The 23947-nt window shown below is 49.0% G+C and overlaps 2 protein-coding genes across 3 annotated transcripts in view; one reads left to right on the top strand and one right to left on the bottom strand.

Moving 5' to 3' along the window:
* Nucleotides 1-9398, top strand: part of LOC137627883 (2',3'-cyclic-nucleotide 3'-phosphodiesterase-like) — a 356880-nt gene extending 347482 nt beyond the window's left edge. Inside the window, exon 6 of the mRNA XM_068359321.1 lies at nucleotides 8407-9398. Coding sequence (XP_068215422.1) covers nucleotides 8407-8456 — 50 coding nt within the window. The 3' untranslated portion in view covers nucleotides 8457-9398. The remainder of the gene's footprint in view (nucleotides 1-8406) is intronic.
* LOC137627891 (transmembrane protein 14C) overlaps nucleotides 1-23947 on the bottom strand; it is an 84646-nt gene that overhangs the window by 9355 nt on the left and 51344 nt on the right. For both annotated transcript variants that reach the window (XM_068359340.1, XM_068359332.1), the window contains exon 2: nucleotides 20361-20550. In XM_068359340.1, the coding sequence (XP_068215441.1) occupies nucleotides 20361-20550 (190 nt within the window). The remainder of the gene's footprint in view (nucleotides 1-20360; nucleotides 20551-23947) is intronic.

The raw sequence follows: 23947 nt of genomic DNA, 5'->3' as shown, positions 1-23947 counted from the left end.
GACAATCTCTGTTTAGGCCAGAGTACACTATGTACGTCCATACTGCTCTGCGGCTGAAATCAAAGAGACTACTTGGTGTGCTGCCAGTAACTACCAACAATTTACAATTTGTTATAAATTTTAACAGCCAAATTCCAACTTTGCTGAAACCATACTCCTATTAAAGGACAAGAGTTTGTATTTGTGTAGGAACAAATGCAAACTATTCAAAAAAATTTTAATTTGTTCCCATTAAAAAAACAAAAATTTCATCATTTAAATATGAGACATACTTAGTGGGAGTAGTCCCGATGAACAAAATTCTAGCTGGTTTAACTTCTCTGGAAAAGTCAATCTGCCTGATTCTATATAGGAGTACAGTAATGGTGATGATGTGGAAAAATGACAAATTCATAGATAATTTGTATTTTTTCTAACCATACAAACCTTAGCTATTTAAATAGGGTATTACTTTCGGCGTAGCTGAAATGACGAGCCATTAGAATTTTAACGAGGGTTTACTACCCCCTCGCTAGTTAGCGAGGGGGTAGGGGAGAGGTAGCTAGCTACCCCTCCCCCCTCACACACCGGTGAACTAGTTCACTTTGCTTAGATGTAGGACTTCCTGGAGGACAGGGCTGGCGGGCAAGTTTGATTAAATAGCTAAGGTTTGTATTGTTAGGAAAAATACAAATTATCTACGAATTTGTCATTTGTTCCGTAACCGTAATACAAACAACGCTATTTAAATAGGGTGACTTAACCCTTAGGAAGGGTGGTAAGTCCCAGCCGTTACTGGCTTTGGCTTTGCCCGGGGACTCAGTATCTGAGTGTGTAGTACTCAAGATAAGGAGTCCCTGCACCTCGCAAGTGCCTTGCTCTGCAAGGACCGCGGCCTACGTAAGCTTGTGTATGAAGGGATGAAGTGTGACTCGTCCTAAGAAGTTGACCTGGAGTCCTTTAGATGGAATTCTAGGTTAGGACGTTCCCAATACCACCTCGTAAGGGTATGGGGGACGTGACAGTATTATCTTAATACTAGGAACACAAGGAAACATGGTTTACCTGCAGTGGTTTGAGGTCAGCTGTGCAGAGAACCCAGGATGTGCTTTCCCCAAGAGAGGGGAGAATGAAGAAAAGAATAAGGGCCAGGCATACCTTTTCATTCATGCAGACTAAAACCGGGTAACAATGCCCTCAACCTTCTGCTACTTGTCCATTAAGGAGCCTGAGGTTTAAACCAGCTGTTGTGCAGCCACCACAGGGCCAATAGAGAACTTATCAAGCCTCCTGTGGGTCACGTCTTGCAGGTAGTGGGCTGTGAAGGTTGTTTGACGCTTCCAAACCCCTGCTTGTAAAACCTGCGTCACTGAGTAGTTTCTCTTGAATGCCAGGGATGTAGCGATGCCCCTGACATCATGTGCTCTAGGGCGACGTGACGGAGGAGGGTCTGGATTCAGGGAATGATGGATAACCCTGCGAATCCATGCTGAGATTGTATTCTTAGTGACCCTCCTCTTCGTCCTTCCTGTGCTCACGAACAATGCTTGCACTCAAGGACAAATTGCAGCTGTTGTCTTAAGATAGAACCTCAGACTCCTTACTGGGCAGAGTAGGAGATGGTCTGGGTCATCTGTTACAGAACGGAGACTCAAAATCCGGAAAGAGTCGAACCGAGGGTCCGGCACTCCTGGATTTTGAGTCTTAGCCACAAACTCAGGGACGAACCTGAACGTTACCTCCCCCCATCCCCTTGAATGGGCGATGTCATACGACAGACCATGAAGTTCGCTGACTCGCTTGGCCGAGGCCAAAGCAAGTAGGAACATCGTCTTCTAAGTCAGGTGACGATCAGAAGCCTGGCGTAATGGTTCGAAAGGAGGTCTCTTAAGAGACCTGAGGACTCGAACCACGTTCCATGGAGGTGGTCTCACTTCCGACTGAGGGCAGGTAAGCTCATAACTTCGTATGAGTAGAGAAAATTCCAGCGAGGAGGAAATGTCCATTCCTTCGAGCCTAAAGGCAAGACTTAAGGCTGAGCGATAGCCTTTCACTGCCCAGACTGAAAGGTGCATTTCTTCCCGCAAATACGCGAGAAACTCTGCTATTGCTGGTATAGTGGCATCGAGTGGAGAGATACCCCTTCCACGACACCAACCTGGTAGACCCCTGCGGATGACTTTCGCAGGTGTCGAGACATCCTTTCCGAAACTTGTTGCGAAAAGCCTCTCTCTGTGAGGAGATGCTGAATAGTCTCCAGGCGTGAAGCCGTAGCGATGCTACGGCCTTGTGGAAGATGTTGGTGTGTGGTTGTCTGAGTAGCTCGTGTCGAGGAGGGAGTTCTCTCGGGAGTTCTGTCAGGAGCTGCAGAAGGTCTGGGAACCACTCTGCGTGATGCCATAGCGGAGCTACTAAGGTCATTGACAGGTTGACCGATATTCTGGTCTTGTTGAGTACCCTTCTCATCAGACAGAACGGGGGAAAGGCGTAAACGTCGATGTTGTCCCACCGTTGTTGGAAGGCATCTTGCCAGAGTGCCTTGGGGTCCGGTACTGGGGAGCAGTACAGCGGAAGCTTGAAATTCAAGGCTGTTGCGAACAGATCCACCGTCGGGGAACCTCACAAAGTCAGGACTTTGTTGGCTACTAATGGATCCAAAGACCACTCGGTACTCACTATCTGGGATGCCCTGCTCAGACTGTCGGCGAGCACATTCCTCTTGCCCGGAATGAAGCGAGCCGATAGTGGAATCGAGTGGACTTCGGTCCATCTCAGTATCTCTACTGCAAGATGGGATAGCTGTTGTGAAAAGGTACCTCCCTGCTTGTTGATGTAAGCCACTACCGTGGTGTTGTCGCTCATCACCACCACGGAGTGACCCGCCAGGTACTGTTGGAACTGCTGAAGTGCCAGATATACGGCCTTCATTTCTAGCAGGTTTATGTGGAGGAACCTTTCTGATTCTGACCATAGGCCCGAGGTCCTGTGGTTCAGAACGTGGGCCCCCCACCCTTCTTTTGAGGCGTCCGAGAACAGCATCAAATCCGGGGTGAGAACGAGAAGAGGCACTCCCTTACGTAGGTTTTCGTCTGTCACCCACCACTGAAGATCCGTCCATTCCGCAGGACCCATAGGGACCAAAACGTCCGGGGAATCGTGACCTTGATTCTACCGGGACTTGAGTCGCCACTGCAGGGATCTCATCCTGAGGCGACCATTTGGAACTAGACGGGCCAGAGAAGAAAGGTGACCGAGTAGACGTAACCAAGATTGGGCTGGGAGTTCTTTTCATCTGAGGAAAGGATCTGCGACCCTCCTCAGCCTTGCTATCCTGTCGTCTGATGGAAAGGCTTTGTGGAGATTATATCCAAGATCATGCCTAGATATACCAGTCGTTGAGTTGGAAGCAGAGAAGACTTCTCGAGATTTACCATGATCCCTAGATCTTGGCAAAGTCCCAGAATCTTGTCCCGGTGTCGAAGAAGGGTCGACATCCGAGTTGCCAGGATCAGCCAGTCATCCAGATAGCGGAGGAGACGGATGCCGATCCTGTGTGCCCACAAAGAGATCAGGGTGAACACTCTGGTGAATACCTGAGGTGCTGTGGAGAGACCGAAACACAGTACCTTGAACTGGTAGATCTTGTCGTCTAGGCTGAATCTTAAATACTTCCTTGAAGACGGATGGATTGGGATCTGGAAGTACGTGTCGTTCAGATACAGTGTACACATGAAGTCTTGTGGTCTCACTGCAAGTCTGACCGTGTCTGCTGTCTCCATGCTGAACGGTGTTTGTTTGACAAAACTGTTCAGAGCTGAAAGGTCGATGACTGGTCTCCAGCCTCCAGACGCCTTCTTTACAATAAAGAGTCGACTGAAGAAGCCTGGGGAACCGTCGACGACCTCTTGGATAGCATCCTTCTTTAACATGGTCTCGACTTCTGCCCATAGGGCTAGCCCCTTTGCCGATCCCATGGCATAGGAACTCAACGACACTGGATTCGCTGTCAGGGGAGGTAGAGATGTTGTGAACGGGACGCGATATCCCTGACTGATTACGGAAATCGTCCAGGAATTGGCCCCGAGTTGCTGCCACCTGATTGAGCAACTTTGTAGGCATCCCCCCACTGTTGGACATGCAGGGGGACTGCCAATCCTAGCGTTTGCGGCCTCGGCCACTCCCTCTAGGATTTTTGCCTCCCCTGGAGGACTTTCTGCCTTTCTTGTCTTTGACAGGAAAGGGCTGCTGTTTGGACACCGTCGTCTTTGCCTTCACTGCCGGTTTCATCGTCTTGGACGGGCGAGGTTGTTGAGGTGCTGGAGGTTTGTAGGGCTTCCTTGTGATAGCCCTTTGGAGGAGAGAGTCCTGGTTGGATTTCCTCCACCTCTCAGCTGCCTGTTCCACATCTCTGGGCTCAAACAGACTCTTTCCCAAGAGGGAAGAGTGTCTGAGCCTGCTGACTTCGACGGTAGGGACCTTCGAATGGAACCTTTCGGCCACTGCATCACGTCGTTTCAAGATTGAATTGGCCCACAAGTTCGAGACTTGGTGGGCCAGAAACTCAATGGTGCAGGTGCCCGAAAGGAGGAAGGTCTTCAGGGCCTTCCTGGTGCTCTCCTTGGACAGATCCTCGGATCGCAGCAGGATGCCAAGAGTCCCCAACCAGACGTCCAGCCACGAAGTAGCCTGCATGGCACACTTCGCGACCTTCTCCTGGCTTAGGATCTCTGTCGCCGAGAAAGTCACTTGCCGGCTAGAGTCTCTCAAGAGGGACTCCTTTGGCAAGCTCTTCCACAGAGTGGTGCACTGGAAGAGCTAAGCAAGACTCCTCCATGATCTCGAAATACCTCCTCTGGTGGACACGAGGAGGTGGGAGGAGCTTGTTGCCAGCAGTGGAACGGCTGGAGGAGGCGAGCTCGGAGAGCTGGCCCTCAACCTTATCCCTGGCACTCTTCACCCCTTGGGACCAGGGCAAAGCCGCACTGACCTTAGCGGGTTTCTGAGTGCCAAAGACTCGGTCCAGGACCGTGTCCTTGCCCTCACGAGGAGGAATCTCTGGATCCGGGAACCCATTGAGATGCCTCATCAGGGTCAAGACCTGCCAAAAGGCATGCTCTGACTCCTGCTGTTCTCCCCCTGGAGAACTGGCACCAAAGTCTCCCGTCCCCGAAGGCTCTACTTGGGGGGACACGTGGACGCTCTCCGTGGGCCTCGTTGGCTCCGGTCGAATCCTGGAAGAAGACTTAGGGATGGTCTTAGAGTCCTTCGGTTCTCTCCTAGGAGGGATACAGGACTCCAATAACGAGGTCTGAGGTCTCTTCTCCGCCCCAACATGGGACGATTCTCCAGCTTGAGGTAGGGTTTCTCCCACTGGTGCGATGGGAGAAGGCCTCACCTCGGTAGACTCGCCTGAGGACGGAAAATCCTTGTCCACAGGAGATGGAGAGAAAGTCTGAGGGGGGGAAGGAGCCTTCCTTACGGATTTCTTAGGAGCCAGCTTGACCCTTGGAGAAGTCACCACGACTTCTACTCCTCTCTTCCTCTTCAGTGGGGTCGGAGCTGCCCTTGGTTTGAGGCCCAACTCAGAGAAGGCAGGCTTAACAGCCTGGACGACAGCTCTGATAAGGGACCCAAACCATGGCTACTTACTGACAGACGCAGTGTCAGAGACTCCCTCTGGAGAGAAGGGGATCGGGCGATCCTTCGGAGTAGATAATACAACAGGTGCCAGAAAAGAAAGGGAAGATTGGTGCCTGGACCTATCTGAGGACCTCCCCTCCTCCTGTGAGCGTGCTGATCTGCGCTTGCGGGGGGGGGGGGGGGGGGGGGGGGAATGTGAAGAAGACGACCTGGCTGCTCTCGTTCCTGAAGTCTCGCTCGGGGCCTCACGCTGCGAAACCTGGTGGGAATCGCGTTGGGGCTCGCGCGATGGGATAATCCCAGGTTCGCGCGTGGGGCGAACGCTCGGTGTGCGCGCGGAGATGCGGGCGCGTGGGCGCGTGGGCGCGTGGGCGCGCGGGCGAGGGAGCGCAGGGGAGGGACCGCATGGGCGCAGGCGAGCGATGGTGCGTAGGTGAGCGACTGCGCACAGGTGAGGGTGGGCGCGGGCGCACAGGCGATCTATGTCGAGCAGACTCGTGGGCACGTGGGCGTGCTGGGGAATGATGGCGCGCAGGAGATCGGTGGCGCGCAGGTGCGCGATCGGGCGAAGGCAGAGGGCACGCAGAAGGACCAGCAAGCGCGGTTGCGCGCGAAGGAGACTACTCGTGGGCGCGTGGGCGCACAGGATCTCGGAGGCCTCTGGAAGAGCGCACAGTAGGAGCTGAAACATGTGCGCGCGAAGGTGCACAGGCGAGGGCTGGCGAGTGGGCGAGTTTTGAGGGTGCGCAGGAGATCGCTGGCGAGAAGGCGAGAGACGATTCTTCCTCCCTGCGCCCAGATCCGGGGATCGTGGGCGCGCAGGCGAGCGATGGTGCGCAGGTTTTGAGCGCTGGCGAGCTGGAGGTCGTGGGCGCGCAGGAGATTGTGGGCGCGCGTGGCGCGTAACAAGATCAGGGCGCGTAACAGGATCAGGGCGCGTAACAGGATCAGGGCGCGTAACAGGATCAGGGCGCGTAACAGGATCAGGCCGCGTAGCTGTGCGCTGGCGAGGCGAAGATCGCTGGCGTACAGGAGAACGCTGGCGCGCAGGTGAGCGCTGGCGAGCAGGAGATCGATGGCGAACAGGAGAGCGCTGGCCCGTCGACTCTGCAGCAGGAGATCGCTGGCACGTTGTTCCTGGCACAGGATGACTCTGGGATGTTGTCTCAGGAACAGAAGAAACAGGCGAGCCCTTGCGCTCAATTGCGCGCGAGTGCGCAGGAGAACGTGGGCGCACAGGGGATACCTGGCACTTAAGGGACTTGCTCACATTGTGAGAAAGCCCCTTTTGCCCCGAAGGGACCGGTGCCCGTTGGATAACGGGGTGCGTGGCGCCCACAGCGCGTCAGCTGCCAGGAACGGAGAAGGAAGGTCAGCAGGTCTGGCAGGCATAGGAGATCGCGAACAATCTGCAGAGAGGTCCAATGATGTCGCTGCAATGGTCAATGCACGGCGAGGAGGATCCTCTGCGGGGGACTGCGAGGGCGAGGAACCGAAGAGGCGCCTCCTAACTCCCTTGTGGGGAGAAGGAAGGCCTCTACGGCGAAGAGGAAGACGAGCCTTACGTCGGATACGTCCTCTGAGGGCAGCAGGCAGACCATCATCAGTCCTCCGAAGAGAAGTCTCTGTTAGTCGGGGGAGAATCACCTGCAGGAGAGACCGTTGGACTTAGCTCCTCCCTCGAAGGATGTTCGGAGGGGGGAACTAAGCCTACAGCAACATCAGCACCCAAGGCAGAGGTTTGACCTAACTCGTCGGAAGCCTCTGCCACAACAACGTCGACGATAAACAGAGGGTCAACCTCCGCTATCGCCAGCGACTGTTTGACAGCAGCTCCCAACCTGATTATGTCAAACAGGGCTTCCTTGGAGGGCGAACCCTTAAGCCCCAAGGAAGCCCAAAGCTGCAATAAATCATCATTAGCAACAGTGTTCGACAAATCCTCACCCGGAGGAGGAGGAGGAGCTGCCTCGCTATGGGAGGCAACTCCCTCTCCCGAACCCCGAGGTCGGTCAACAACAGTACGGCCTACGCTACCACTCGACGACCTCTCGGAAGAGACCGATTGAGCGGGAGCTTTGGAGGAGGTTCGGGCTACGAAAGAAGAGTCCTTGGAAATTTCCTTCTTCAAGGAGATCCTTGAAGGAGAAAGATCCCGTTTGGACTTCTTCCGGCGCCAGGAAAACCTCTCCCACTGGGAGGTAGACCACTCCCTACACTCACTACACACTTTGTCCTTATCACACCGTTGGCCCCTGCAGAACGGACATAAGGTGTGAGGGTCCGTTTCGACTGCCGACATATATGTACCACAAGGGCGGTCAGGTAATCCGGGGCACTTCCGCATGATAGAGGCCAACTTCCAAACACACAAACTGCAAGGAAAAAGCAAAAAAGATCAAAGGCTGTCAAGCGAGGGTGGGAGCAGACACGTCTGTTCATCACCCGAGCCAAAAGCAAAGTGAACTAGTTCACCGGTGTGTGAGGGGGGAGGGGTAGCTAGCTACTCCTCCCCTACCCCCTCGCTTTAATGTCTTGTCATTTCAGCTACGCCAAAAGTAATACCCTATTTAAATAGCGTGGTTTGTATTTCGCTTACGGAACAAAAATGTATGCTAGGAAAAATACAAATCACGGTACTTACAAATTTGTCATTTTATTTCTTATTTTTTATTTTTATGCATAGCTTGTATGTATACAATGTTTTATTTTCATTGAATATTTTTTGCACTGTTTAATTTGTTAATCTCCAGTACATCACTCAAAATCCTTTAGTTCACTTAACAGGTGGCTGGCGATACGCCCTACTCCCTGTAGAGCTTGGAGATGGTAGCTAGAATTACAGTCACGCAGTTCAGTAGTTCCTAATTTGTGCATATCCTCAACCTGTGGGGCATGTGGAATACTGGACTGACATAAGAGCATCCAAAAGTGAAAAAAGGTGTTTGTTGATTCCATGTACATTACAGACAGTAAGTGAAACTTGAGGGGATGTGGTGTAATGAGTTCAAGGTTGTGATTAGACGATGGATGCGATGTGTAGAGATTTCAAGCTTGTGATCAGATGTTTTAGAGTTTTTCACTGTGGGGGATTCTTAGGATATTAGTGAAGTGGACACTCTAGTGAAAAAAAACCCCTAAGGTTGTGTATCAATTACCAGTAGGTAGTCGGAGATTAATGTCCAGACCCTGTTGTCTCACTGTGTAGGTTGTGAACCGCAATGTTGTGGGGTTCTCCTACAAGCTTGAAGTTTTCTTATGTCACAAGCTTGGAACTTTGTCTTCACTATGTTGACCTTGCCCAAAAAGGCTTTGTCTTGATGAACGTTGCTAGAAAATCTGCATCACAAACCAAATAGGACTTTATTTGGAAAAGGGACTTATATCTTATATCTCATTTTTGTCTGTGTGACTATGCAATCAAGAGGAAGGGCCTCTTTCTGATGTTCAGGTGAGAATGTAGAGATAGGTAACATTGTTTTACAATCCCTTTGATCCTAACTGAAGCAACCTGTCAAATTACACTAGAATTTAGCCCAAATATTTACACTTAAGTTGGTCTTTATTTATACTTGTATATGTAGATTAAATATTTAGAGGATTGATTCCTAAGAGGTTCTGTATGGAGATATTTATGTCTCTCCTTCTGGTTTTGTAGACCAGTATTTTCTTATTATGGTAGTTATTTTCTTTTTCCTTTCCAAATAAAACTTTTTTTATTTTTGTTAACAGTAGGCAGTTCTTTCCCCCATATAATCTGTCCCCTTCTCAGCCACCAACTTAGAGATTTTTTATATACTTTTAATGTCCTTTTTTTCTCCTAACATTCTTAAAGTTTACTTAAGCTTGAAGAGATCTTACCAAAAGAAGATAGAGCTATTTATTATAGATTGCTGATTTTCCCCAGAATTAAATCAACGGTCATACTACCTGTTTATTCAGCAAGCTCAAGGCAAGAAAAGATAATAGGGAAATTAGAGGTTCTAGCTGGGTCCCCTTGCCCAGTATAAAAAATCGAGGGGTGGTGCCCAATGCCACGTTCTCTTGACTGTTTACCTTTTGCCAAGATTTCTGGGTATTCCACCATCTTATCTTTTAGTGTAGTGAACGTTGGAATGTAGTCGCCATTCGGACTCTAGGCAGTCTGCGTGCTACATCTGGTCACAGTCCGCAAACCACTACAATGACTCTGGCAATCTTCTAATGGCTGCAACACAAAGATCCAAATAAGTAGGTTAAGCCCATACCAAGACATTGTCTGGTATTTGGTCAAAATAGGAACCTATAGCCCTTCTGTGATATATTTTCAAGATGTATTTTGTACGTAACAATTGTTAATCCTCCTCATTCAATACAGGAAGATGGGGGAGATACCTCTCCACAGATCCTGTCTGAAAAGAAAGGTTGCTAGGTTATGATGCTTACCTAAATCCTCATCCAGTAAGGCAAATAATGACTGCAGTACTGCTCCCCAAAAGATGCGGAAGCAGAAGGAGCAATAGAAGTCATTCATCTTACTTTCATTCTAAGACTTATGCAAGAACCACATCTTAGACAAGATCCTTCTTTCCTTTCATGGAGCTGGGCTGGCTACACAACTTGGTGAGAAGCCATCACAGGCCCAAGGATAAAGGAATCAAATGACTTGTGGGTACACTAACGCAGATAGAGGGCAGTGATAGTCGTCTGGTATTTCCATTCTTGCCATCAATACCTACACCACTTACAAGTTCTTACTGAAGGCTAGCATGATATCAATACACCCCAAATTTGTGAGGTCTCACCTGAGCTGGGCCTGTAACCCACTCACAGGTTGAGGGATATGCATGCTTGATGACTTCACAATTAAAAAGGAAGTGTTATGTTCTTTCTGACCTTCTCTGTGCTAAGAAGAGCTTCTAGTACTCGGACCTGAAGTTCTCATTTCTTTTCAGATAGCACTGCAAAGCCCTCACAGGACAGAGAACCAACTCATCTTGATTACCTGAGGACACTTCACCAGTAAAAAGATGGAGGACTCAAACCTTATGTTATGCACTTCTGGGTTCTTAGGGGCAAAGGAATATTCCCTTTACTAGGGGAAGGTGATACTTCCAATGTCTTCCTCCACCCATAAGTACTTCCTGAGGACCAAGCCCAAGATGAACGCGCTTGAGACACAGCAAGTTGGATTCCACCAGGAGAGAAGAAAGACCTATAAAGCTTCTTTGACATAAACAAAGGAGTTTCAAAAGATGACTGCAAATAGTCTTCCTCAGCCCTTTTCTTCTTATAAGCAAATTCTTTCCACTGAAAAGGAGGCCAAAAAGAGACTTCATACAGTATTATTGGCTGCAAAGCAAACACAAAATGACAAATTCGTAGATAATTTGTATTTTTGCTAACTATACAAACCTTAGCTATTTAATAGGGGTATTACTTTCGGCGTAGCTAAAATGACGAGCCATTAAAATTTAACGAGGGTTTACTGTACTACCCACACCGCTAGTTAGCGGGGGTAGGGGAAGGTAGCTTGCTACCCCCCCCCTCCTCACACACCTGCATTTGAACTCACTTTGCTTGGAAGTAGGACTTCAAGGGGGATAGGGCTGGCGGACAAGTTTGGTTAAATAGCTAAGGTTTGTATAGTTAGGAAAAATACAAATTACCTACGAATTTGTCATTTGTTCCGTAACTGGAATACAAACCATGCCATGTAATAGGGGTGACTCACCCATTAGGAAGGGTGGGCGTCCCAGCCAGTTCTAGCTTTTTGGCTTTGCCCGGGGGCTCGTTATTTGAGTGTGTAAGCACCCAATAAATAAGGAGCCCCTGCACCTCGCTAGAACCTTGCTACGTAAGGACTGCGGCCTACGCAAGCTGTATGTGAAGGTATAAGAAGTGTGATTTGTCCTAGGAAGTTATTCTGAAGTTCTTTAGATGGAAACTTGTAGACTAGGACTTTGCCAATACCACCTCGTCAGGGTATGGGGACGTAACAGTATTAACTTAATACTAGGAACACAAGGGAGCATGGTTTACCTGCAGTGGTTTGAGGTCAGCTATGCAGAGAACCCAGGATGCTGCTTTCCCCAAGAGAGGGGATGATGAAGAAAAGAATAAGGGCCAGTCAAACCTTTTCATTCATGCAGACTAAAAACCGGGTAACAATGCCCTCAACCTTCTGCTACTTGTCCAATAAGGAGCTTGAGGTTTTAAACCAGCTGTTGTGCAGCCACCACAGGGCCGATAGAGAACGTATCAAGCCTCCTGTGGGTTACGTCTTGCAGGTAGTGGGCTGTGAACATTGTTTGATGCTTCCACACCCCCGCTTGAAGAACCTGCTTCACAGAGAAATTTCTTTTGAAGGCCAGGGACGTAGCTATGCCCCTGACATCATGTGCTCTAGGGCGACGTGACGGAGGAGGAGGCTAGGGCGACGTGACGGAGGAGGATCTGGATTCAAGGACAGAACAATGACCCTACAAAACCATGCAGAGATGGTGTTCTTGGTGACCCTCCTCTTAGTCCTTCTTGTGCTGACAAATAGTGCTGGCACATGAAGACAGACTGCAGCTGTTCTTTTGAGGTATAGCCTCAAACTCCTTACTGGGCATAGTAAGAGATGGTCTGGGTCATCTGTTACAGAACGGAGACTAGAAATCCAGAAGGAGTCAAATCAAGGATCCGCCACTCCAGGATTCTGAGTCTTAGCAATGAACTCAGGGACTAAGCTGAACGTTACCTCCCTCCATCCCCTTGAATGGGCGATGTTATACGAGAGACCATGAAGTTCGCTAACTCGCTTGGCCGAGGCCAAAGCTAACAGGAACACCGTCTTCCAGGTTAGGTGGCGATCTGATGCCTGGAGTAATGGTTCATAGGGAGGTCTCTTAAGAGACCTGAGAACTCAAACCCCATTCCATGGGGGAGGTCTCACTTCCGACTGAGGGCAGGTAAGTTCATAACTACGTATGAGTAAAGGAAGTTCTAGCGATGAAGAAATGTCCATTCCTTTCAGCCTGAAAGCTAGACTTAAGGCTGAGCGATAGCCTTTCACTGCCCAGACTAATAGCGCATTTCTTCCCGCAAATACACGAGGAATTCTGCTATTGTTGGAATAGTGGCATCGAGTGGAGATACACCCCTTCCACGACACCAACCACAGAAGACTTTCCACTTTGCCTGGTAGACTGCTGCAGATGACTTTCGCAGGTGTCCAGACATCCTGACAGCAACTTGTTGCAAAAATTCTTTCTCAGAGGGGAGATGCTGGATAGTCTCCAGGCGTGAAGTCGTGGTGAAGCTACGGCTTTGTGGAAGATGTTGGCATGTGGTTGTTTGAGCAGATTGTGTCGTGGAGGGAGTTCTCTTGGTAGCTTCGTTAGGAGTTGCAGAAGGTCCGGGAACCATTCCGCATGATGCCATAGCGGAGCTATGAGGGTCATTGAAAGATTGACCGATGTTCTGGTCTTGTTGAGCACCCTCCTCATCAGACAGAACGGGGAAAAGGCGTAAACATTGATGTTGTCCCACCGATGTTGGAAAGCATCTTGCCAGAGCACCTTGGGGTCTGGGACTGGGGAGCAGTACAGCGGGAGCCTGAAGTTCAGGGCCGTTGCGAAAAGATCCACAGTCGGAGAACCCCACAAAGTCAGGACTTTGTTGGCTACTTGATGATCCAAAGACCACTCGGTACTCACTATCTGAGATGCTCTGCTCAGATTGTCGGGGAGCACATTCCTTTTGCCTGGAATGAAGCGTGCCGATAGTGGTACCGAGTGGATTTCGGCCCATCTCAGTATCTCTACTGCTAGATGGGATAGCTGCTGCAAAAAAGTACCTCCTTGTTTGTTGATAGGCAACTACTGTGGTGTTGTCGCTCATCACCACCACAGAGTGACTTGCCAGGTACTTTTGGAACTGACCAAAGGCCTGAGGTTGTGTGGTGCAGCACGTGGGGCCCCCACCCTTTCTTTGAAGCGTCCGAAAACAGCATCAAATCCGGGGGGGAGGACGAGAAGATCCACTCCTTTTCGTAGGTTCTCGTCTCGCACCCACCACTGGAGGTCCGTCAGTTCTGCAGGTCCCATAGGGATCTGGACGTCTGGGGAATCGTAACCTTGATTCCACCGGAACTTGAGTCGCCACTGGAAGGATCTCATCCTGAGGCGACCGTTGGGAACTAGACGGGCCAGCGATGAAAGGTGACCGAGGAGACGTAACCACGATTGGGCTGGAAGTTCTTCTCGTCTGAGAAAAGGACTTGCGACCTTCCTCAGCCTTGCTATCCTGTCGTCTGATGGGAAGGCTTTGTGGAGATTGGTGTCTATAATCATGCCTAGATATACCAGTCTTTGAGTGGGAAGCAGTAAGGACTTCTCAAGATTTACCATGATCCCCAGATCTTGGCAAAGTCTCAGAAGTTTGTCCCCGTGTTGAAGAAGGGATGACACCGAGTCTGCTAGGATTAACCGGTCGTCCAGATAACGGAGGAGACAGATGCCAATCCTGTGTGCCCATGAAGATATTAGGGTGAACACTCTGGTGAAAACCTGTGGTGCTGTGGAGAGACCGAAGCGCAGTACCTTGAACTGGTACTTTTTGTTGTCTAGGCTGAATCATAAGTACTTCCTTGAAGACGGATGGACTGGGATCTGGAAGTACGCGTCCTTTAGGTCCAATCAGTGTTGCCAAACCCGCGGTTTACCCGCCCAATTGGGCTACTTTTGAACACCTTGCTGCGGGTTATAAAAGGGTACCGCTACTTGCCTGAAATTGGGCTACTCTGGAAGGAATCAACCGCGGCGCCAATAAATTGTTAAAATGGTCTTTACATATACAATTTCTTTAATAATAATTTCAAAGTGGAAATGTAGACCGATTATTCTATTTCAAATTTCGATAGTTTACAGACAGTTTAAAGCATCGTTGTAGATTGCTTGGACCTTCCTTCCAGGTCAGCCAGACACGGGCTAAGGATTAAGATTTGGATAATTGGTTTCCCCACACCTGCAAGTCAAAAGCAAGGTTATTCCTACTATTGGAGGAAATACCTTTACTCCTCAAAGGTGTGACACACTGACAACACGCTAAATCAGTTAATCTACAGGTCAGATTCGTCATCCATAGCTTCATTGTTCGCCGAAAGCATTTCCGACCTTTTTTTTTCTTTTGAGAGAGAGAGAGAGAGAGAGAGAGAGAGAGAGAGAGAGAGAGAGAGAGAGAGAGAGAGAGAGAGAGAGAGAGAGAGAGAGAGAGAGAAGTTTATGGTAGGCCTACATTGTACAGGCATTATTGTTCATGGTAAGCAAGCCCTGAATAGTACATGTACCATAATTATGGTACTTTTCAACCCTGCATACAATGTTTATCAGTTTTTTTTTTTTAAGTCATAAAAGGACAATGAAACTTAAATTTGTAACTGACCAAGCAATGAAACGTGTCACAGATGCGACCAACATATAAAAATCGACTTTGTTTCAGATTTGCGAGGAAAATTGGGTCAAGGCTATTAAGCATACTGATAACATTGTAAAGGAAGACATGAAAAATGACTTCTGTATTAACTAATTCATTTTATCTTTTGTGATAGAACTAACTTCATCTGACGAAGAGTCACCATAACCACGTTTGCTAAATGAACCTTTGTTGTAAAAAAAAATTTCCATTAATTGAATAAATTCTAAAACAATACAATCACCAATGTAAATATACTATATTAAACTTAGTTGATTAAATCCTTTTATGATCATGTTGAATGAACAACAAATCTCTTTATTTCTTTTTAATTTTCTCATTTTAATTTTGTCAAATATCATTCAACTAGTATTTAATTTTGCAAAAAATACACAGCATTATTTTATGTATTTTGGAATGAAAATTATATAAATTTTTCGTTATTTTACTCTTTTACAAAAGCTTAGTTGATTGATTTCGATCACCGCCCTCCTAATTCATTTCTATCAAATATCATATCAATAGTTTTTAGTACCAATTTAATGATGGCCAAGTTACTATAATTGGGCTACTTTTGAAGCAACTGCCGCTACTTTTGAGGCTTTGCACCGCGGTTTGGATGTCAAGTTATTTGGCAACCCTGGGTCCAGTGTACACATGAAGTCTTGCGGTCTCACTGCTACTCTGACCGTGTCTGCCGTCTCCATGCTGAACGGAGTTTGTTTGAAAAACTTGTTCAGAGTTGAGAGGTCGATGACTGGTCTCCAGCCTCCAGACGCCTTCTTTACAAGAAAGAGTCGACTGAAGAAGCCTGGAGACTCGTCGAGGACCTCTTGGAGAGCGCCCTTCTTCAACAGGGTCTGGACTTCTGCCCGAAGGGCTTGCCCCCTTGCCGATCCCATGGCAAGGGAGCTCAATGACACTGGATTTGTCGTCAGGGGAGGTAGAGATATTGTGAATGGGACGCGATATCCCTGACTGATTACGGAAATCGTCCAGGAATCGGCCCCGAGTTGCTTCCACCTGTCTGAGCAACTTTGTAGGCATCCCCCCCACTGGTGGACATGCAGGGGGACTGCCCATCCTAGCGTTTGCGGCCTCGGCTGCTTCCTCTAGGATTCTTGCCTCCCCTGGAGCACTTTTTGCCTTTCCTATCCTTGACAGGAAAGGGCTTCGACACCACAGTCTTCGCTGCTGTCGTTGGTTTAGCGGTCTTGGTTGGACGGGACTGCTGGGGTGCGGGAGGCTTATAGGGCTTAGATGTTAAAGCCCTATGAAGGAGGGAGTCTTGATGAGACTTCCTCCACCTCTCAGCGGCCTGTTCCACATCCTTAGGCTCAAACAGGATGGATCCTTCTAAAGAAGAATGTCTGAGCCTATTGATCTCGGTGCTAGGGACCTTCTGATGGAATCTCTCAGCCACCGCATCCCGACGTTTCAGGATGGTGTTTGCCCACAAGTTCGAGACTTGGTGGGCCATAAACTCGATCGTGCGAGGGCCTGAGAGAAGGAACGTCTCCATAGCTTTCCTGGTACGTTCTTTGGAGAAATCCTCAGAGCGTATCAGGATACCTAAGGTTCCTAACCATTTGTTCGTGGCTTGCATAGCACACTTCGCAACCTTCTCCTGGTTAAGGATCTCGGTTGCCAAGAAAGAGACCTGCCGGTTGGAGAGTCTCTCAAGAGGGACTCCCCTGGTAAGCTCTTCCAACGAGTGGTGGAGAGGAAGAGCTAAACAAGGCTCCTCCAAGATCTCAAAGTACCTCCTCTGCTGTACGCAAGGAGGTAGAAGGAGCTTGTTGGTGGCACTGGAACGGTTGGAGGAGGACATCTCGGAGAGCTGTACAGCGATCTTGTCTCTGGTACTCTTAACCCCCTGAGACCAGGGCAGAGCTGCACTGGCCTTAGAGGGTTTCTGAGTACCGAATACACGGTCCAAGACCGTGTCCTTGCCCTCTCGAGGAGGGATCTCTGGGTCGGAAAACCCATTGAGAGCCCTCATTAGAGTCAGAACTTGCCAAAACGCATGTTCTGACTCTTGCTGTTCTCCTCCTGACGTAGGACTTGCAGCGAAGTCTCCTGTCCCCAAAGGCTCTTCTTGGGGAGTCGCGGACGTTCTCCGAGTGGCTAGTTGGCTCCGTCCTGGTTCTTGTAGAGGACTTTGGTAATGTCTTAGAGTCTTTAGATTCCTTCCTGGGAAGGATGTAGGACTCTAACATTGAAGATGGTAAGCTCTTTCCAGCCCCCACTTGATAAGAAATCTCAGTGCGAGAAGAGGCTTCCCTCATTGGTGCGATGGGGGAAAGTCTCACCTCACGTGATTCCCCTGAGGACGGGAAGTCCTTGTCCGACAGGGAAGGAGATAGTCTGGGGGAAAGAAGGACCTGCCTCGAAGTCTTGCGTGGAGTCAACTTAGCCCTTGGAGAAGTTACCGCGTCCAAAACTCCTCTTTTTCTCTTCAAAGGGGTAGAGACAGCCAAAGATCTGTGACCTAATTCAGAGAAAACAGGCTTGAACGCCTGTGTCACTGCTCTGATTAGTGCACCGAACCAAGGCTGTTGGCTGACAGACGCGCTGTCAGACACCCCCTCTGAAGGGACAGGGATAGAAGGATCCCTGGGAGGAGTTCTCATAGGTGGGTTCGCCTGGAAAGGCTTAGGGATCCTGGACCCCTCTGGATGTTTCCCTTCCGCCACAATACGCGCTGTTATGCGTTTGCGGGGAGGGGAATGAGGCGATGGCGACCTTGCCGTGCGTTATTCAGCAGTCTCACGCGGGGGCACGTAATGGTGTTCGCGCGATGGAGAATACCAGGAATCGCGCGCGGGAGACTGCTGGTGCGCGTGCGGGCGTGCGCGCACGCGGGACACTGATGGCGCACAGGAGCGCACACGGGAGACTGTGGCCGCACAGGAGCGCACGCGGGAGAGAATATTTGCGTGCGCAGGATCAGGGCGTTGAGTGCGCAGGCCCGCGGGCGAGAGCTTGCGTGTCCCTGAAGAAGTCGTAGGGCGAGCGCGCGCAGGAGAGATACCCCTGGCACGCGGGCGCGCAGTTGAAGCCTGTGCTGCTCGTGGGCGTGCGTCAGAATGATGGCGCGCAACTGCAGGAGAGGATGGGCGAGGGCGCGTATCCTCATGGATGCGTGGTGCATGTGAATGCGCGTGTCGGTACGATGGCGAGCGCTGGCGAGCTGGAGAAAGCTGGCACGTAGGCGAGTGCTGGAGCGTTGGCGAGCGCTGGCGCATAGGAGAAGTCAACTTAGACTTCCCAACAGCGCCCAGATCAGAAGATCGTGGGCGCGCAGGAGAGATGACTGCTGGGCGTGGGCGCTGGCGCGCAGGAGACCACTGGCGCGTAGGAGGTTGATGGCGCGCAGAGGAGCGCTGACGCGCAGGTGAGAGTTGGCGCGCAGCTGGGCGTGGGCGAGTATCTGTTTGCTCAGGCAAAGCCTGGCGTGCAGGAGAACGTGGGCGCGTATGCTCAGGTGCATAGCGCGTATGGGAAGTATGCGTGCGTTGGCGCATGCGCCCTTGATAACCTGTATTAGGGTTAGATGACGAGGCCTGACGAGCGTGGAGGTCAGGTTTCGTGGGCGTGTCAAGCGCATCAGCATCCAGGAAAGGCGACGGCAGATCGGCAGGTCTGACGGGTGGAAGGTCGACGTGTCCTTTAAAAGGACGACCTTCCACCGAAGGGGATCGCGAACGATCCGCAGAAAGGTCCAGGACTAAAGCAGGAACAGTCGGTGATCGATGGCGAGGCTCCTCTGCGGGGGACTGCAACGAATATGTAGAACCAAAGAGGCGCCTCCTCACCCCAGGTGAAGGAAGGTCTCTCTGGCGAAGAGGAAGGCAAGCCTTGCGACGAATATGCCCTCTGGGGGCCGTTGGATCAGCAAGCTGACCTTCTGCAGTCCTCCGAAGAGGAGTCTCTGTAAGTGAACTCCCCCGAGGGGGAGAAACACTAGCAGGAGACTGTTGGACTTAGTTTCTCCCTCGTTGGTTGAACAGGAACGGGAGAAACTAAGCCAACAGCTACTGTAGGGTTTGAAGAGGCAGAGGTGATGGGTGATAACGCATTGGATACCTCTGACACCACAACGTCGAGAATCAACAAAGGATCAACCTCTGCCGGAGGCGGCGATTGCTTGACAGCGGCACCCAATCGGATGCAGTCAAGTAAGACTTCCTTGGAGGGCGAACCCTCGAGCCCCAAGGAAGACCAAAGCTGAAATAAAGGGATTAGTGACAAATCCTCCCCGGGGGGGAGAGGTGGAGTTGTTTCGCTAGGGTAAGCAATGCCATCTCTCAAACCCTGAGTTTGGAAAACAGTACAACGGTCTACGCTACCACTCGACGGTCTCTCGAAAGAGACCGACCGAGTGGGAGCTTTGGAGGAGGTTTGAGCAACGGAAGAAGAGGCCTTGGGTTTTTCTCCTTTCAAAGAAACCTTCGAAGGAGAAATATCCCGTTTGGACTTCTTCCGTCACCGCGAAAACCTCTCCCACTGGGAAGTAGACCAATCCCTACACTCACTATACTTGCTATCGCTATCACACCGTTGACCTCTACAGGAAGGACAAAGGGTGTGAGGGTCGGTCTCGACCGCCGACATGAATGTTCCACAGGGGCGGTTGGGTAATCCAGGGCAGGTGCGCATAATAGCAGAGGCCAACTTCACACACAAAATTGTCAAAGAAAAAGCAAAAAAGCATTAATGGCTGCCAATGAGCGGCGAGGATGACAGCGGACACGCCCGACTACCATCCGAGCCGAGAGCAAAGTGAGTTCAAGCACAGGTGTGTGTGTGAGGGGGGAGGGTTAGCAAGCTACCCTCCCCTACACCCGCTAACTAGCGGTGTGGGTAGTAAACCCTTGTTAAATTTTAATGGCTCGTCATTTCAGCTACGACAAAAGTAATACCCCTATTAAATAGCGTGCTTTGTATTCCAGTTACGGAACAAAGGTGGTGATCAATGGCAGGTTTTGAGAAATTTGATATACAGGTATCGCATTCCGACCAAAATTTGAGAGGCAGAATAATTCAATGCATATTGCTTGCAGCCAGTCAAAAGTGACTTGTCAAAAGTGACTTGTCTAAATTGACTAACAGGTAGAAGATACTTCCCCTCAACTATCTCATTAACAATCAAAAGGGTGTTCCACTCTGGGCTGAAGTCATACAACTATTTAAAGGATGAAAGTTTTATATTTGCATAAGAACAAAGGACAACAGCAATACAATCTATCGCACTATTTGTATTAAACATTCATTCAATTTCATAAAAAGACAGATTTTACCTTAAAACAGCAATAAGACCGGGAGGCATGAATTTCCCAGAGTTAAGATATCGCATTCCCATCATGCCGCCTAAAACTGTGCTTGTGCCTAGAGTAAGGTAGTAGTTGGAAGGATTTGCACTTAGCTGGTATGCTCCATATCCTAACACTGAGCCAAAAAGCAGGCCTGCTCCCAATGATGGCACACTACCTGAAATCATACCAATATCAAAGATTTAAATATAAAAAAAAGATTTTTTTTAAAGTGATGTTAATTTACCTAACGACACAAACTTGAGTCCTTTAATAGGAATATGACAAATTCGTAGATAATGTATATTTTTCCTAATGATACAAACCTTAGCTATTTATTTAGGGGTATTACTTTCGGTGAAGCTGAAATGACGAGCCATTAAAATTTAGCAAGGGTTAAATGCCCATACCGCTAGTTAGCAGGGGCGGGGTGGGGGGGGGGGGGGGGGCTTGGTACCGCTCACACACCAGACATTTTGCTCACTTTACTTGAAGGTAGGACTTCAAGGGGGATAGGGCTGGCAAGCAAGTTTCTATAAATATGATATTTTAATTATAAAATAAATTTTTGAATATACTTACCCGGTGTATATATAATAGCTGCAACTCTGCGGCTCGACAGAAAACACACTCAAAAAGCTCGCTAGCGATCGCTATAAAGGTTGCGGGTGTGCCCACCAGCGCCAACTGTCGGCCAGATACCACTCTTGTATGTAAACAAAACCTTCAATTCTTCTCGTCCCGCTGCGTCTCTATTGGGGAGGAAGGGAGGGTCATTTAATTTATATATTCACCGGGTAAGTATATTCAAAAATTTATTTTATAATTAAAATATCATTTTTAAATATTTAACTTAGCCAGTGAATATATAATAGCTGATTCACACCCAAGGAGGTGGGTAGAGACCAGAGTTAATTATGTTTACAGCGTATAAGCTAAGAGTTTTTTCATTTTGACAGTTATCAATATAACAAAACCAAAATATATAGGTACCTGGTAAGGAAGTTGACTTAGACGATTACTCTGCCTTGTAAGTCTGTCTTCCTCACGGAGCCCAGCGATCCTCTTAGGATGCTGAAAGACTCCCAGGAGCTGAAGTATCAAGGGTTGCAACCCATACAACAGGACCTCATCAAACCCCTAATCTGGGCGCTCTCAAGAAATGACTTTGACCACCCGCCAAATCAACCAGGATGCGAAAGGCTTCTTAGCCTTCCGAACAACCCATAAAACAATATTAAAAACATTTCAAGAGACAGATTAAAAGGATATTGGAATTAGGGAAGTGTAGTGGTAGAACCCTCACCCACTACTGCACTCGCTGCAACGAATGGACCCAGTGTGTAGCAGTCCTCGTAAAGAGTCTGGACATCTTTTAAGTAAAATGACGCGAACACTGACTTGCTTCTCCAAAAAGTCGCGTCCATAATACTTTGCAGAGATTTATTTTGCTTGAAGGCCACGGAGGTTGCTATATCTCTAACTTCGTGCGTCTTAACCTTAAGCAAACATCGGTCTTTCTCATTCAAGTGAGAATGAGCTTCTCGTATTAAAAAAATCTGATAAAATATGACAAAGCATTCTTTGACATAGGCAATGAAGGTTTCTTAACTGAGCACCATAATGCCTCAGATTTCCCTCGTAATGACTAGGTACGAGCTAAATCGAACTTAAGAGCTCTAACAGGACATAATACTCTTTCCAGTTCGTTGTCTACGATCTCTGATAAGCAAGGAATATCAAAAGATTTAGGCCAAGGACGAGAAGGCAGTTCATTTTTGGCCAGGAAACCAAGTTGAAGTGAACAAGTGGCTTTTTTCTGTAGAAAAGCCGATGTTCTTACTGAAGGCATGAAGTTCATTGACCCTTTTAGCCGAAGCCAAGCACACTAGGAAAAGTGTCTTGAGGGTGAGATCCTTCAGGGAGGCTGAATGTAATGGCTCAAACCTGTCTGACATGAGGAACCTTAGGACCACGTCTAAGTTCCATCCAGGAGTTGCCAAACGACGTTCCTTAGAGGTCTCGAAAGACTTAAGGAGATCTTGGAGATCTTTATTGTTGGAAAGATCTAAGACTCTATGTCGAAAGACCGAAGCCAACATGCTCCTGTAGCCCTTAATCGTGGGAGCTGAAAGGGAGTGAACCTTTCTCAGATGTAAAAGAAAATCTGCGATTTGGGCTACAGAGGTACTGGACGAGGACACAGATGCTGACTTGCACCAGTCTCGAAAGACTTCCCACTTCGACTGGTATACTCTAATGGTAGAAGCTCTCCTAGCTCTTGCAATCGCACTGGCTGCCTCCTTCGAAAAGCCTCTAGCTCTTGAGAGTTTTTCGATAGTCTGAAGGAAGTCAGACGAAGAGCGGGGAGGCTTTGATGGACATTCTTTACGTGGGGCTGACGTAACAGATCTACCGTTAGAGGAAGACTTCTTGGAAAGTCTACCAGCCATTGAAGTACCTCGGTGCACCACTCTCTCGCGGGCCAGAGGGTAGCAACCAACGTCAACCTTGTCCCTTCGTGAGAGGCGAACTTCTGCAGTACCTTGTTGACTATCTTGAATGGTGGGAATGCATATAAGTCCAGAAAAGACCAATCCAGTAGAAACGCGTCTATGTAGATTGCTTATGTATCTAGGACTGGAGAGCAATAGATTGGTAACCTTTTGGTCAACGAGGAGGCAAAGAGGTCTATGGTGGGTTGACCCCAAGTAGCCCAAAGACTCTTGCCCACGTCATTGTGGAGGGTCCATTCCGTGGGTATCACCTGACCCCACCGACTGAGACAGTCTGCCAAGACGTTCAAGTCCCCCTGGATGAATCTCGTCAACAGGGAGATGCCTCGAATTCTTGACTATAAGAGAAGGTCCCTTGCGATCTCGAGCAGCGTGAAGGAGTGTGTGCCTCCTTGCTTGGAGATGTACGCCAAAGTTGTGGTGTTGTCTGAGTTGCCTCTACCACTAAGTTTCGAAGAAGCCTTCTAATATCATCAAGGCCAAGTGGACTGCTAAAAGCTCCTTGCCGTTGATGTGCATGCTCTTCTGACTTGAGGTCCACAGACCCGAGCATTCCCGACCGTCCAGGGTCGCACCCCAACCCAAATCCGACGCGTCTGTGGACAACACGTGGTTTGGGTTCTTGACTGCTAGGGATAGTCCCTCTCTCAGACTGATATTGCTGTCCCACCATTTCAGGCATGCCTTTACTGGTTCGGAGACAGGGAATGATACCGTCTCTAATGTCTTGTCCTAGTTCCAGTGAAAGGCTAGATGGAACCGGAGAGGCAGAAGGTGTAGTCTCCCTAGTGAGACAAACTGCTCCAGGGATGAGAGAGTCCCTACAAGACTGTTCCAACTCCTGACTGAATAAACGTTTCGTTTCAGCATTAGTTGGACTTCGAGCAGGGCTTGACTGCGAATCTCCATCCCCAAATATAGAATAATCTGGGATGGGATCAGTTGGGACTTTTAGGTTGACCAAAAGTCCCAACTCCCTGGCCAGATTCAACGTCCAATGTAGATCCTGCAGACAGTGAAGACTGGACGATGCTCTGAGAAGCCAGTCGTCCAAGTACA

This window comes from Palaemon carinicauda, chromosome 2 (assembly GCF_036898095.1).
Source record: "Palaemon carinicauda isolate YSFRI2023 chromosome 2, ASM3689809v2, whole genome shotgun sequence".
Classification (NCBI taxonomy): Eukaryota; Metazoa; Arthropoda; class Malacostraca; order Decapoda; family Palaemonidae; genus Palaemon; species Palaemon carinicauda.
Note: the sequence above shows the minus strand (reverse complement) of the source record. Positions and strands in the feature narration are given on the sequence as shown.